Source organism: Pantherophis guttatus, chromosome 2, assembly GCF_059756535.1.
Source record: "Pantherophis guttatus breed Tessera chromosome 2, ASM5975653v1, whole genome shotgun sequence".
NCBI lineage: Eukaryota > Metazoa > Chordata > Lepidosauria > Squamata > Colubridae > Pantherophis > Pantherophis guttatus.
Genome location: NC_142064.1, coordinates 92,300,078 through 92,312,365, shown reverse-complemented (window position 1 = coordinate 92,312,365; position 12,288 = coordinate 92,300,078). Strand labels below are relative to the sequence as shown.

The window sequence follows — 12,288 nt, the reverse complement described above, 5'->3', positions numbered from 1 at the left end:
AGAAAAAGAGACATTGTGTTGAGTTATGGGAGACAGTTTTCACTTTTATGCCCTGTTATATCTCAGTCAAAGCAAAGGATTGTCAAAAGGCCTGTGGAAATGAAGTACATTATGGTGTTGAACCACTTGCCATGGTGCATTTTGGGCTCATTTCACCCCTCATCCAACAGATCAGGTAGCTGGAAGAGGTTTCTATAAATGAACTTCACAAAATGAAAAAGTCAAGCAGGGCCATAAGGTGGACAATGGCAGAATAAAATGACAAATCAGAATCTGGCATTGGGGCAAACCTGATCTTCTCTTGCTAGTGGATAGAGAAGATGCTACAGGGCCACTGTTCATTGTTCCTGTGGCCTGGAGCAGAGTGAATTCTTAATCCCTTGACATTCTGAATCAAGGAGGAGAAATGGAGAAAAAGAAGGAATTACCCTTTGAGTGAGGGCCTAAATCTGCTTTCTCAAATACAATATCTTCCAGGCAGGTTGAACCCATGGGGAATGGGGAGTAACTGTAAATTGAGAAAGGCTGCTAAGAGCTAATGAACATTGATAACCTGTAGCATAATTGATACTCTGCTACTCAAAGAATAATCTCTAATTTAAGGGAAGTCTTAGTGTAGTCATAAAGGTCTGAAATAATTCCTGAAATTTTTTTTTCTGTAGATTTTGTGAGATGCTGCTTGCACGATACCTAGAAGACGTTTTCTGGCATAGCTGTATGAATGATACTGATTTAGACTGACTTTTTAAAGCATTACAATGTGTTCCTTTAAATAAATTTGGCCAGCTTTATATTTCTTCTTCTATATTTTTATTTATATTTGTGCATGTGTAGATGAGGATGTGTTGGTTTACAAATGAGATGGGAAACAATTGCTAAAGACTGGCCTTTGGAGCTGGGCGGAATGGACAATTGGCCAGAGTCACCTGGCCCTGCTTGCTTCACCCCAGCTCTCCCGCCCCAGCTGAGCTTCCACATGGGTGTTCATCCCTGGCTGCCCCTACTCCATAGCTACTCCATAGCTCCTCCGTTGCCACTCCTCCCCCATTGCTCCTCAATTCCATGTTGCCCCAGCAGATTAGCTGAGAGAGAATTAGCCACGGTCAATTCACTGTATGGGACAATTAGCTTTGCATCTTGGTGGCCAACCCATGTGCCAAGGAGTGCGCCTCTGCCTTTTCATTGGATGTGGCATGCAGAGAGGGTGCTGGATGGGTGCTGGGATTTTTCAAAAGGCTGTGCCCCGGGAAACAGGGAACACAGCGGTTGCAATGTGGGGCATGCAGGCTAGTCCTCCAACCAGTCATGCCACCCCAGAGGCTGCACAACACCTGGCCACCACCAAAGGGAGGGCAATGGATTCCACCCTACCTCATCATCCCAATGAAATGGAAGGGTCTTATACTATAAATCATATTAATCTAAGTATTGTATCATGCACAGTATTATATTGTTTTCTGAGGTATTGACGTTGGAGAAGAAGTTATGTTGCAAACTTCAGGAAAGTACAAGGAACAGAAATAAGGAACTTGTTAAATGTACCGATGAGCTTAATGACCTATGTTCTATATCATCCCCGTAACGAACTTATATTAAGAAACATATTAGCAGAAGTGTTCATGGAAAGAAAAAGACTGTGTAAGATAGTATCCATATATGGAAATAGAGTCAGAAGCGTAACGCCTCTGGCCTGGCTAGAATTGCAAAATGTATAAAAGGTACACCTTGGGCATAGCCCAGGGTTCGGAATCTGACATTTATTTATTTATTTATTTATTAATCAAATTTCTATACCGCCCTACTCCCGAAGGACTCAGGGCGGTGAACAGCCAAGATAAAATACAGACAATACAAATATTAAAAATCCCTTAAAATTATTAAATATTTCGGCCGAAACACAGATTAAAACACCCAATTTATAAAATCACGAATTAAAAAATTTAAAATTTAAGAATTTAAAAGAGGGGAGTTAGGCCAGGCCAGCTTGTTGAAATAGAAAAGTTTTGAGAGCACGGCGAAACGTGCGCAGGTCCGGGATCTTCCGTATCTCTGGGGGGAGCTCGTTCCAGATGGTAGGTGCCCCCACAGAGAAGGCTCTCCCCCTGGGGGCCGCCAGTCGACACTGTTTGGCCGACGGCACCCTGAGGAGCCCCTCTCTATGGGAGCGTACTGGTCGGTGAGAGGCTATTGGTAGCAGAAGGCGGTCTCGTAGATACCCCGGTCCGATGCCATGGAGCGCTCTAAAGGTGGTAACCAAAACCTTGAAGCGCACCCGGAAGACCACCGGGAGCCAGTGCAGCTCGCGCAGGAGAGGTGTCACATGGGAGCGCCACGTCGCTCCCATAACCACCCGCGCGGCCGCATTCTGGACCAGCTGGAGCCTCCGGGTGCTCCTCAAGGGGAGCCCCATGTAGAGAGCATTACAGTAGTCCAAGCGGGAAGTGACAAGAGCATGAGTGACCGTATTTAACGAGTCCCGATCCAGAAAGGGACGCAACTGGCGAATCAGGCGGACCTGATAAAAAGTCCCCCTGGCCACGGCCGTCATATGCTCTTCTAAAGACAGCCGTGAGTCCAGGAGGACACCCAAGTTGCGAGCCCTCTCCGTGGGGGGCAATGACTCGGCCCCAATAGTCAGTGATGGCGCCAACTGACTATATCGGGATGTCGGAAACCACAGCCACTCGGTCTTGGATGGGTTGAGCCTGAGTCTGTTTCTCCCCATCCAGATCCGCACGGCCTCCAGGCACCGGGACATCACTTCAAGGGCATCATTGGGGTGGTCCGGGGTGGAGATGTACAGCTGAGTATCGTCAGCGTACTGGTGGTACTTCACCCCGAAACCACGGATGATCTCACCCAGCGGCTTCACATAAATGTTGAACAGAAGGGGCGAGAGGACCGACCCTTGTGGCACCCCACATACAAGGGGCCTCGGGGTCGACCTCTGCCCCCCTGTCAACACAGACTGCGACCGGTCAGAGAGAAAGGAGGAGAACCACCGTAGGACGGTGCCCCCCACCCCTAACTCCTCTAGCCGGTGCAGCATGATACCATGGTCGATGGTATCAAAAGCCGCTGAGAGGTCTAATAGGACCAGGACAGAGGAACAACCCCTGTCCCGAGCCCTCCAGAGATCATCAACCAACGCGACCAATGCCGTTTCCGTGCTGTACCCAGGCCTGAAGCCCGACTGGAACGGATCCAGATACGACGACATGTGAATGCTCCGAACCTTTACTAGTAAATAAACCTGTGTTCTCCAACTTTTGTGGTCTTGTCTGGTGCATTTGGGAAAGTGGGTTTTCCCGCTTCACCACCTCCTACCCACTACCATGCTACCACGTTGGACCCAGAGGGGAGAGTCTGCCCTGCGGAGCAGCTTCACTCGGCTGCTGTGGTTGCCCAGGATCAGTGGTGGTGCTGCAGTCCGGTGTCAGGTGAAGCTCAGTTGTATGGCAGCCCAGTCAAATGGCCAGCCAGCTGACCAGCTCGCCATCACACAAAGAAGCAAAGAAAATGTCAAGTTTTCAACTAATAAACTTAAAGAATGGTATAAGTGGTTGGACGGAAGGAAAAACAAAAAAGAAAAATAGGGGGGAAAGATAGAAATGTTAAAAAATAAAGAAAAGATATGTTAAAGTATAAAAAATAGGAAATTGATATGAATGAGAGAAATACATTGTATATATTGCAATTAAAATATTGGGGACAAGTAGTAAATCGGAATAATATAAAGAGAAAGAAGGGGAAATTGTGAATAACAAAGAAGACCACCATGCAATAGCTGTAAAGAGAGCTTGTTTATAAATGTTGTATGTCTTGTATTGTTATATTGTGTTATAAAAATAATAAAAATAAATAAATAAAAACTCAAAGAAATCCAAACTCTGAGGCTCGAATCCACCTCAAAGGACTTCTTTATTGAGTACATCATATTGGCACTGATTAAAGGAAAACCAATTCTAAATACTTCCCGTGGTTTCAGTATAATTAAAAGAAGAAATAAACTCATCCCCAAGTGTCACAGGGTCACGTTGGCCAATTGTGTCAATTGGCAGGCTCTCCAAGCACTCCTTCCCCGATCTGATCTGTTCCCTGCGGAAATGACCTTGGTTCCTAAAAGAAAGCTCTCTCTTGTGTAAGATATTCCAATCTCCTTCCCCCCCCTTCCCTTTCTGTGTGGCAACTGAGGAACAGTAAAATGGCTTCTGCCAGGTTCAGTTCGAAATTGCCTTGTGCCCCTGCACAGAATACAGGCTCTCTCACAGAGAAACCCCTCAGACCAAGGGTGAAATCCAGCAGGTTCTGACAGATTCTGGAGAACCAGTAGCGGAAATTTTGAGTAGTTCAGAGAACTGGCAAATGCCACCTCTAGCTGGCCCCAGAACGGGGTGGAAATGGAGATTGTGCAGTATCCTTTCCCTGGAGTGGGTTGGGAATGGAGATTGTGCAGTATCCTTTCCCTGGAGTGGGTTGGGAATGGAGATTTTGCAGTATCCTTCCCCTGCCATGCCCACCCAGCCACACCCACAGAACTGGTAGTAAAAAATCTCCATCCCCTGAGAGACAGCAGGCAGGCAATGGGTGGGTTTCTTCATCACTTGAGGGGGCTTCATCAATGCCTCTGTACTCACCAACAGTGGGAGGGAGGAGTGATCATAATTCTCCCTTCCCCAATAAACAACTTTCAAAGGAAGTAGGGAAAAGCCTACTAAGTAACTCTCTTCCATGGACGGGGGCTTCTTCCTCTCTGGGCAGACTCAGAGCTCAAGAAAATAAACCATGGTGTGGCATCTTTGATTTGAAGCAGTTTCAAACGGGCCTACTTTGCTCCTCATTCCCTATCCCAGAAACAATGAAAGGATGTGGAGGGGCTATTTAGTGCAGAGCAGGGATCCAACCTGGAATAAAAGTGTAGTAGATTCCAAGCCTCTTGAAACCTCAGAGGGCCACCCCATCCTCCGCATCCTGCCAAACCATGGAACCCTCCACACATGCTGGATTAAAGTCCCCATGGTCCACAGCCAGAATGGGCAATACAATCCATCAGGCCTGAAAGGGACCAGACTGGGTTAAGCTGCTCTATCCTTTTAGAACCCTCAGGAAAATTTCCTCCTTGGTTGAATTTAGAAATACTTCTTTGACAAGCAATAAAATTGGGATCTTTCACTCAAGTGTTGGGCATCATTTCTCAAGGTAGCTCCATGAACCATGCTTTTAAAAACCTTAAGTATGCAGGTCTGCCCTGCCTGCTGCAAAACACAGTAAGGGGATTTCCCATTGCTTTTCCCTTTTAGCTAGGAAATATCTCAGTCTTGGTTCTACCTTCTACCTTTCTTGTATTATTATGGGCAGGGAAAATTCCCTGGAAAAACTTGATCCTGCTTTCCTGCTCCCAGACCAGAAATCTCTTGTTCTGCCTCAAACGGAGATGACAATTTTGGGAGTTTGGTTAACAGCTGGCTAGACCCAGGTGTGCAGACAACTTCCTTGCCTGAAATACAGCCATAAAATTTTAATCTCCTGCAGGAGACGGTGGCTGTCATGGCAGGCGCCTTTGCACATCAGCAGTGCTGGACAAGCATCTGGCATCTAGCAAGGCAGGTTTAGTGCATCCTTTTGAAACGCCACAGCAGGAATCGTGTTTGACAATTTCAGCTAACAGCGAGTCCAGAAAAATACCAGGTAAGGGGAGATGGATCTTGCGTGGCCAAGCCACAAGCATCCACTGCACCAGGCAAGGGCCGTTTATTGGAAACAGGAGATTTATGGACATGCAAAGGCAGCCTTGATTTTCCAGACCGTAGTGCAGAACTTCGAAAAGAAGGGAGGTTCTACCCTCAGGCTCAAGATCTAATAAGCTCAACAAGAGAGGAAAATTAAATCCTCTCTCCATGTTTTGCAGCAGGCAGGGCAGGCCTGGTTCATACATCTTTGCATACCTAAGATGTTTAAAAACGTGGTTTATGAAGTAGTCCTAAAGCTTCCTTGAGAAACGATGCCCAACACCTGGATGAAAGATCCCATTTTTATTGCTTAACAAAGAATTATTACTTAATTCACAGAAGGAGAAAATTTGCCTGAGGCTTCTGAACAGATAGAGCAGCTTAATCCAAACTGGTCACTTCCCAGCCTGCTGGACTGCAGTATCCATCCTGGCTGTGGACCATGGGGACTTTAATCCAGCATGTGTGGAGGGATCCGTGTTTTGGCAGGATGCAGAGGATGGCGTGGCCTCTTTCAAGAGGCTTGGAATCTGCTACACTTTTATCCCAGGTTGGATCCCTGCTCTGCAGTAAATATCCCCCGCACATCCTTTCATTGTTTCTGAGTTGGGGGAATGCAGAGCAAAGTGAGTGGGTTTGTTTGAAACTGCTTCAAATCAAAGATGCCACACCTTGGTTTATTTTCTTGAGTTCTGAGCCTGCCCAGAGAAGAAGCAGCCCCCATCCATGGAAGAGAATTGCTTAGTAGGCTTTTCCCTTCTTCCTTGGAAAGTCACTTTTTTGGGGAAGGGAGAGTTACTGTATGACCAGTCCTCTCTCCTGCTACTAGCAAGTACAGAGACTAATGCAGAAGATTAATTGATGCCTTTTGGGACATTCTGCCTTTTGGGGAGGGGGCTGATATCTGAAAGAGCTTTTACAGGGGAAGGTCTAAAGCCCCCTTGAGGAATGAAGACACCCCACCCACCACCCGCCTTCTGTCTCCGAGGCACCAGAGGGGCTTCTCTGCCAGGGACACTGCAGCCTAGCTGTCCATTCTCAGCTGCCCTGATTGGCCTCACCAGTTTGGCAGAGCTCAGCCTGGCTGGAGAGGTGTGAGGAGGGAGCCTACTGGACACAGCCTATCATGGAGGGCCTGCGGAGGCTGGCCATCCAAAGAGATATGGTTGGGGAAGAGGGCCCCAGGCGGGCCCTGGGCTGCACCCTCAGTGACTCTGCCTCTTCCCCACCGTGCTAGGCAGGGGTTCAGGGGAAGTGCCTCTCTCTACATATCCGCCTGCCACTCTGCCCAGCATGGCACAGGACACTGCAGCACTTCCACTGGTCCCAGACAAGGCATCGGCTGAGCAAACAGACTCTGCAGGGCAGATCCTCCCCTCCAAGTCTCAGGTGATGGTGCTGCACTGGGCAGTCAGTGAAGATGGCGAGGCAGGGTGAAACCCATTGCCTTCCATTTTAGGAGTGACAGGGCGCTGTGACACCACCAGGAAGGTCCACCTGGCAGACAGGAGCGGCTTGATTGCAACCACCATGTTCCCCGCCCCCCAGCACACAGCCTTTTGAAAAAGCTGGTGCCTGAGGCTGCTGCCCATCCCATCCATCTCTGTGTGCTGTATCCAATGAGAAGGCAGAGGATCACTCTCCAGCACATGGATTGGCCACCAGGTTAAGCAGCTAATTGTCCTGCATGGCAAATTGGCCACAGTGATTTGTCTCTGACAGAGATTAGCCAATCTCCAAGGGCAACATGGAAATTGTGGAATGATGGGGGAGGAGTGGTGGGGGAGGAGTGACAGAGGAGGGGCAACCAGGAATGAACACCGATGGAGGGTTGGCTGGGACAGGAGGGCTGGGGTGAAGTAAACAGGGCTAGATGACTGTGGCCAATTGTCCATTCCAGCTCCACCCAGCTCCAATTGGCAATTGTGTCCCATCTCATTTGTAAACCAACACTAGACATGCACAAATATAAATAAAAATAGAGAAGAAGGAATATAAAGCTGGTCAAATTTATTTGAAGGAACCATTGCAAAGCTTTAAAAAGTCAGTCTAATTCAGGGTCATTCATTCAGCTGTGCCAGAAACAAAACAAAAAAAATCTCTTCTAGGTATCTTGCAAACAGCATCTCAATAAAATCTACAAAAAAAAAAAAAAAAAGATTAACAGGAATTATTTCAGACCTTTATGACTAGACTAAGTTTTCCCTGCCTGTTTCATAAATTAGAGATTATTCCTTGAGTGGCAGAGCATCAATTATGCTACAGGTTATCAATTATGTTATTTAGCTCTTAGCTAAAGAACATAATTGATAACCTTTCTCAACTTACAGTTACTTCCCATTCCCCATGGGTTCAACCTGCCTGGAAGATATTGTATTTGAGAAAGCAGATTTAGGCCCTCACTCAAAGGGTAATTCCTTCTTTTTCTCCATTTCTCCTCCTTGATTCAGAATGTCAAGGGATTAAGAATTCACTCTGCTCCAGGCCACAGGAACAATGAACAGTGGCCCTGTAGCATCTTCTCTATCCACTAGCAAGAGAAGATCAGGTTTGCCCCAATGCCAGATTCTGATTTGTCATTTTGTTCTGCCATTGTCCAACTGATGGCCTTGCTTGACTTTTTCATTTTGTGAAGTTCATTCATAGAAACCTCTTCCAGCTACTCGATCTGTTGGATGAGGGGTGAAATGAGCCCAAAATGCACCATGGCAAGTGGTTCAACACCATAATGTACTTCATTTCCACAGGCCTTTTGAAAATTCTTTGCTTTGACTGAGATATAACAGGGCATAAAAGTGAAAACTGTCTCCCATAACTCAACACAGTGTCTCTTTTTCTCAAAATGAGCCTGATGAGCCTGATGAGATGAATTGTCCATCTGCAAAATTATATATCATTTAATAGGTAAACTTCCTTTGTCATGAGCCAAGAGAAGTGTGAATGTTGCCAGAGACAATGTTATCAGAGGAATGGATAGAGCAGCTATGTTATGCCTTTTATGTGAATGTGAATGTATTTATTTGCTATAGTATATTACATAGAGCACAGTAAATAATATACTACCCATTACTATACAATATTACCCAATACATAATATATTACCCAGGAGTTAGGCCTTCTTATTATAAAGTAAAACTATACTATAAAACTATACCACAAACTTTAATTGAACATATACACTTTTTCATTTCTAGGCCTTCATCACGTGACTGGGGTTCTGGTAATTATCAGATTATTGATTTTTTAATCAGGTGCTACAACTTGAAAATGCTTCACTACCTCTACTGCAGAAGAACCAAACTGGGCCACAGTTGTTTGGTGGTTCTTAGCAACATAGCTTTTCATCTCTTGGTAAAGAGCAGAAGTTAAATGCCACCTACCTCTCACAAAGTGAAACTTGATGGCTTACAGCAAGAGAGAGAGAAACTCCAGCCCCACCTCACCCCTCCAACACACACCAAGGTCCCAGAAGCACCCCTACTGTTAATTCCATGACTCCACCCCATCCTAGCCCAATGTTTGAAGAAACAGCTTTCCTGTCCTTCAGGAAGGCTAAAAATATCAATCATAGTGGAATGGTAGTATGTGGGCTACCACAGGCATATTCCCTTCTGATGTGAAATGTCTCAACAGGACTTACCAATCAACAAAATAGGATTTTGCTTCCACTCTACACAGGGACCTCAGGAGGAAACATGCCTTGGGGGTGGTACTCAGGATCCATGGGCTCCATGGGGCTTTCAGGACTAATGTGTTGTGGGATGCTCTCAGGACTTATGGGTTGTGGGGTGCTCTCAGGACTTATGGGTTGTGGGATGCTCTCAGGACTTATGGGTTGTGGGATGCTCTCAGGATTTATGGGTTGTGGGGTGCTCTCAGGACTCATGGGCCATGGGAAGTTTTCAGGATTTATGGGATCAGGATGACCCTCAGAATCCATGGGCCACACAGGACTCATAGGCCCCTCAGGCCCTGTTGGCCCTGGAGGCCCTGGGAGTCTGGGAAACCCAGCAGGAATATAATTTACTAGTTCTATTAAAGCCTTTATTAGAGGATCAACTATCTCCTTTGGATAGTAAAGGTTTAAAGGTTGGTTTTGAGGTGGATCACTCAGAATTGGGTAGTTTGGATGTGATGGATAAAATAGGAATGGCCATTGTTCACTGCTTTCAATTTCTACAGGGCGGGCCTGGAAGAGAAGGAGAAAAATGAGGAAAAAATAAGATTAAAATGATTTTTTAAAATGAGATTACAAGTTGTAGATATGATGATTTTATAATATTTCAGTTGAGGTGATAACTGTTTTTTATGAAATCATTCCATCACCATTATTATTACAAAACTGATTCCCCAAGTCAAATCAAGCCAGCCGCAAAGATTGTGGCCCATCACAAGAGCACTAAGCAAGCATTTTGATTGCCTTTGGCCACTTATCTGCAAGTCCATATGAATAATTGGGTCCCCAGTTTTAAGTTGGTTTAGTAGGTTATGGGATTGTAAAAGCTGATCTCCCCCAGCAGGCTATTGCCTTCCAAGACTTCAAGTGACATTGCCCCAAATCCACCTTTGGAAATCTTTTAACAGCAAATACTTATTTTGAAACCTCTACTGTATGTTACTATTTCTCAGTCTTGGCAACCATATGTGGTATGGACTTCAATTCCCAGAATTCCCCAACCAGCCAAACCATATATATTAATGTTGCCAAGATTGAGAAACACTGCTCCATGCCAACGAGGAGGAAGATCTGTTTCAGGTCTCTGCAGATTTATGAACTTCCTATATGAATTGAACATTCTTTCTCTCTGTCTCTCTGATTCCTCCATCCCAGCCTCTATTTGCAGGGTGAGATAATAATGCTGACCTCCCTCACTGAACCTTCAGACATGAATCTTGAGAAAATGAATATTCTGCCCAACCAATTCCATAAATATGACATGGCCCACTGACTCCCCAAAACTTTGCAGTTATTTTTTCTCAAGCATTAAATGAATCCTACATGCAATCACAATATGGGTACAGTACCTCAAAAGGAACAATGATGGCCAAAAGCCAGGCAAGAAGAATCACAATCTTCATTTGGTTGGATAAACCTATAAGAACAATTAATTATTAGTTATTAACAGTTAGATAACTGAATGCCAAGTTAATTCATGCCGCTCAAGAAAAAATTGTTGGTCTCCAAATGACTATTAGAACTCTCTCCTACCATGAGATGGACACCTGGAATTTTGCTTCCCAGATCCCATGGCTCTACCCAATTGTGCTTAAGAAAACGATATAACCATGTGCTGATTTCTAATGAATATCAATGATAAAAAAAGTCTTTAGTGTTCTCTTGCAAGCATGCTAATTATTTTAAAGCAAGTGTAAACATCGGCCCCTCTCATTGGCTGTATCAGAGTCTGAACTGAATCTTCTGATTTATATTTAAGAGAAAAAGACACTGAGACATTAATGATCTCAAACAATGTGGATTCATTACACTTTTGAGATAGCACCTTTCCAAAGTTTTTGGGCAGAATCCTCTGAGTAGCTGCATTCAGGGTATGGACCAACTTGCTTCATGAGAAAATAACTGAATTTCTAACACAGAGAGAAGAACATAGGTGGCTCAGTGACTGACTTCTTAATACCCAAACTTTACCTGACTATGAGCTTTGGAAATAGAAGAGAAAAAATATTACTATTTTATGTAAATACATTAATGTTCCTCTTTGTTCATCATTACTGTTCGTCTTTGATCATCAGAAGAGTTAAAATATAAACAGAAAATTAAATAAACCCTACTCTCCTATGGCCCGAGGACAATATGTCTTCTGAATTTGGAATGTAAATGATGAATCTGATTTTGACTTGCTCTGACAAAGCAGGGGAAGAAAAAAGGAAATAAAATAAGGAAGGGCAAAGACATGGCTGACTATTTGACCACTTTAAAATGAATATTATGTTTCATATACGAGTGGACCAAAATATTACAAGAAGCAGCGCAATATAAAAAACTGGGGTGCAAAGCAACTATAAGTAAATTGATTTCAGTGAAAAGGTTAAGCAGGTATTGCTATTTCTATATCCCCACTCATTTCAAAGTATCTCAAAGCGATCAAAATTCACAAGATGATATTTATGCAGCTCTTCAAAGCAGTAATTCTGTTTGCTAAATAATAGCTGAGAAAGCATTAAAACAAATATATTCTGACTTACCTTTTTCTTTGCGATGAAGTTTTTGTTCCGCTTTCTCTGAGTGATGATCTGAGGTGAAGTGGCAATGTTTATATACACTCTGAAACTTCCTGGGATTAGGTAGATCATCTAACCACACATCTTCTGTGGTTAGAAGACTTTCGCTCTGATCTCTTCCAAGTACGCATGTAATAATCTTCAAAACTGCTCTGTTTTGAAAAGTTTGTGGCTTCCTGAAGATGGCTTTGTGGCAAAGTTGGGCAAGGCACTTCAGAAATTTCTCCTTAGGAGTTGATACAAGGAAAACAAATGGAGTGGCATGTACTGTAAGCAAGAAACTTGCTAAAGCAGTGTATATATTGTCAACTATCAATGA

The 12,288-nt window shown here is 44.4% G+C and overlaps 1 protein-coding gene across 1 annotated transcript; it reads right to left on the bottom strand.

Annotated features, from left to right (window-relative positions):
- Positions 1-7,724: 7,724 nt before the first annotated feature.
- LOC117662017 (uncharacterized) lies at positions 7,725-11,972 on the bottom strand. The gene is made up of 4 exons (XM_060690216.2): positions 11,934-11,972; positions 10,755-10,822; positions 9,370-9,918; positions 7,725-7,866 (listed from the first exon to the last, which is right to left on the bottom strand). The coding sequence occupies exons 2-3, from the start codon at positions 10,806-10,808 to the stop codon at positions 9,400-9,402; spliced, it is 573 nt and encodes a 190-aa protein (XP_060546199.1). The 5' UTR covers positions 10,809-10,822; positions 11,934-11,972; the 3' UTR covers positions 7,725-7,866; positions 9,370-9,399.
- Positions 11,973-12,288: the final 316 nt, after the last annotated feature.

Coding starts and splice junctions, on each gene's coding strand:
- LOC117662017 (XM_060690216.2), bottom strand. CDS start 10,808: ATGAAGATTGTGATTCTTCTTGCCTGGCTTTTGGCCATCATTGTTCCT. Junction 9,919..10,754: donor CCATCATTGTTCCTTTTGAG/GTACTGTACCCA, acceptor CTTCTCTTCCAG/GCCCGCCCTGTAGAAATTGA.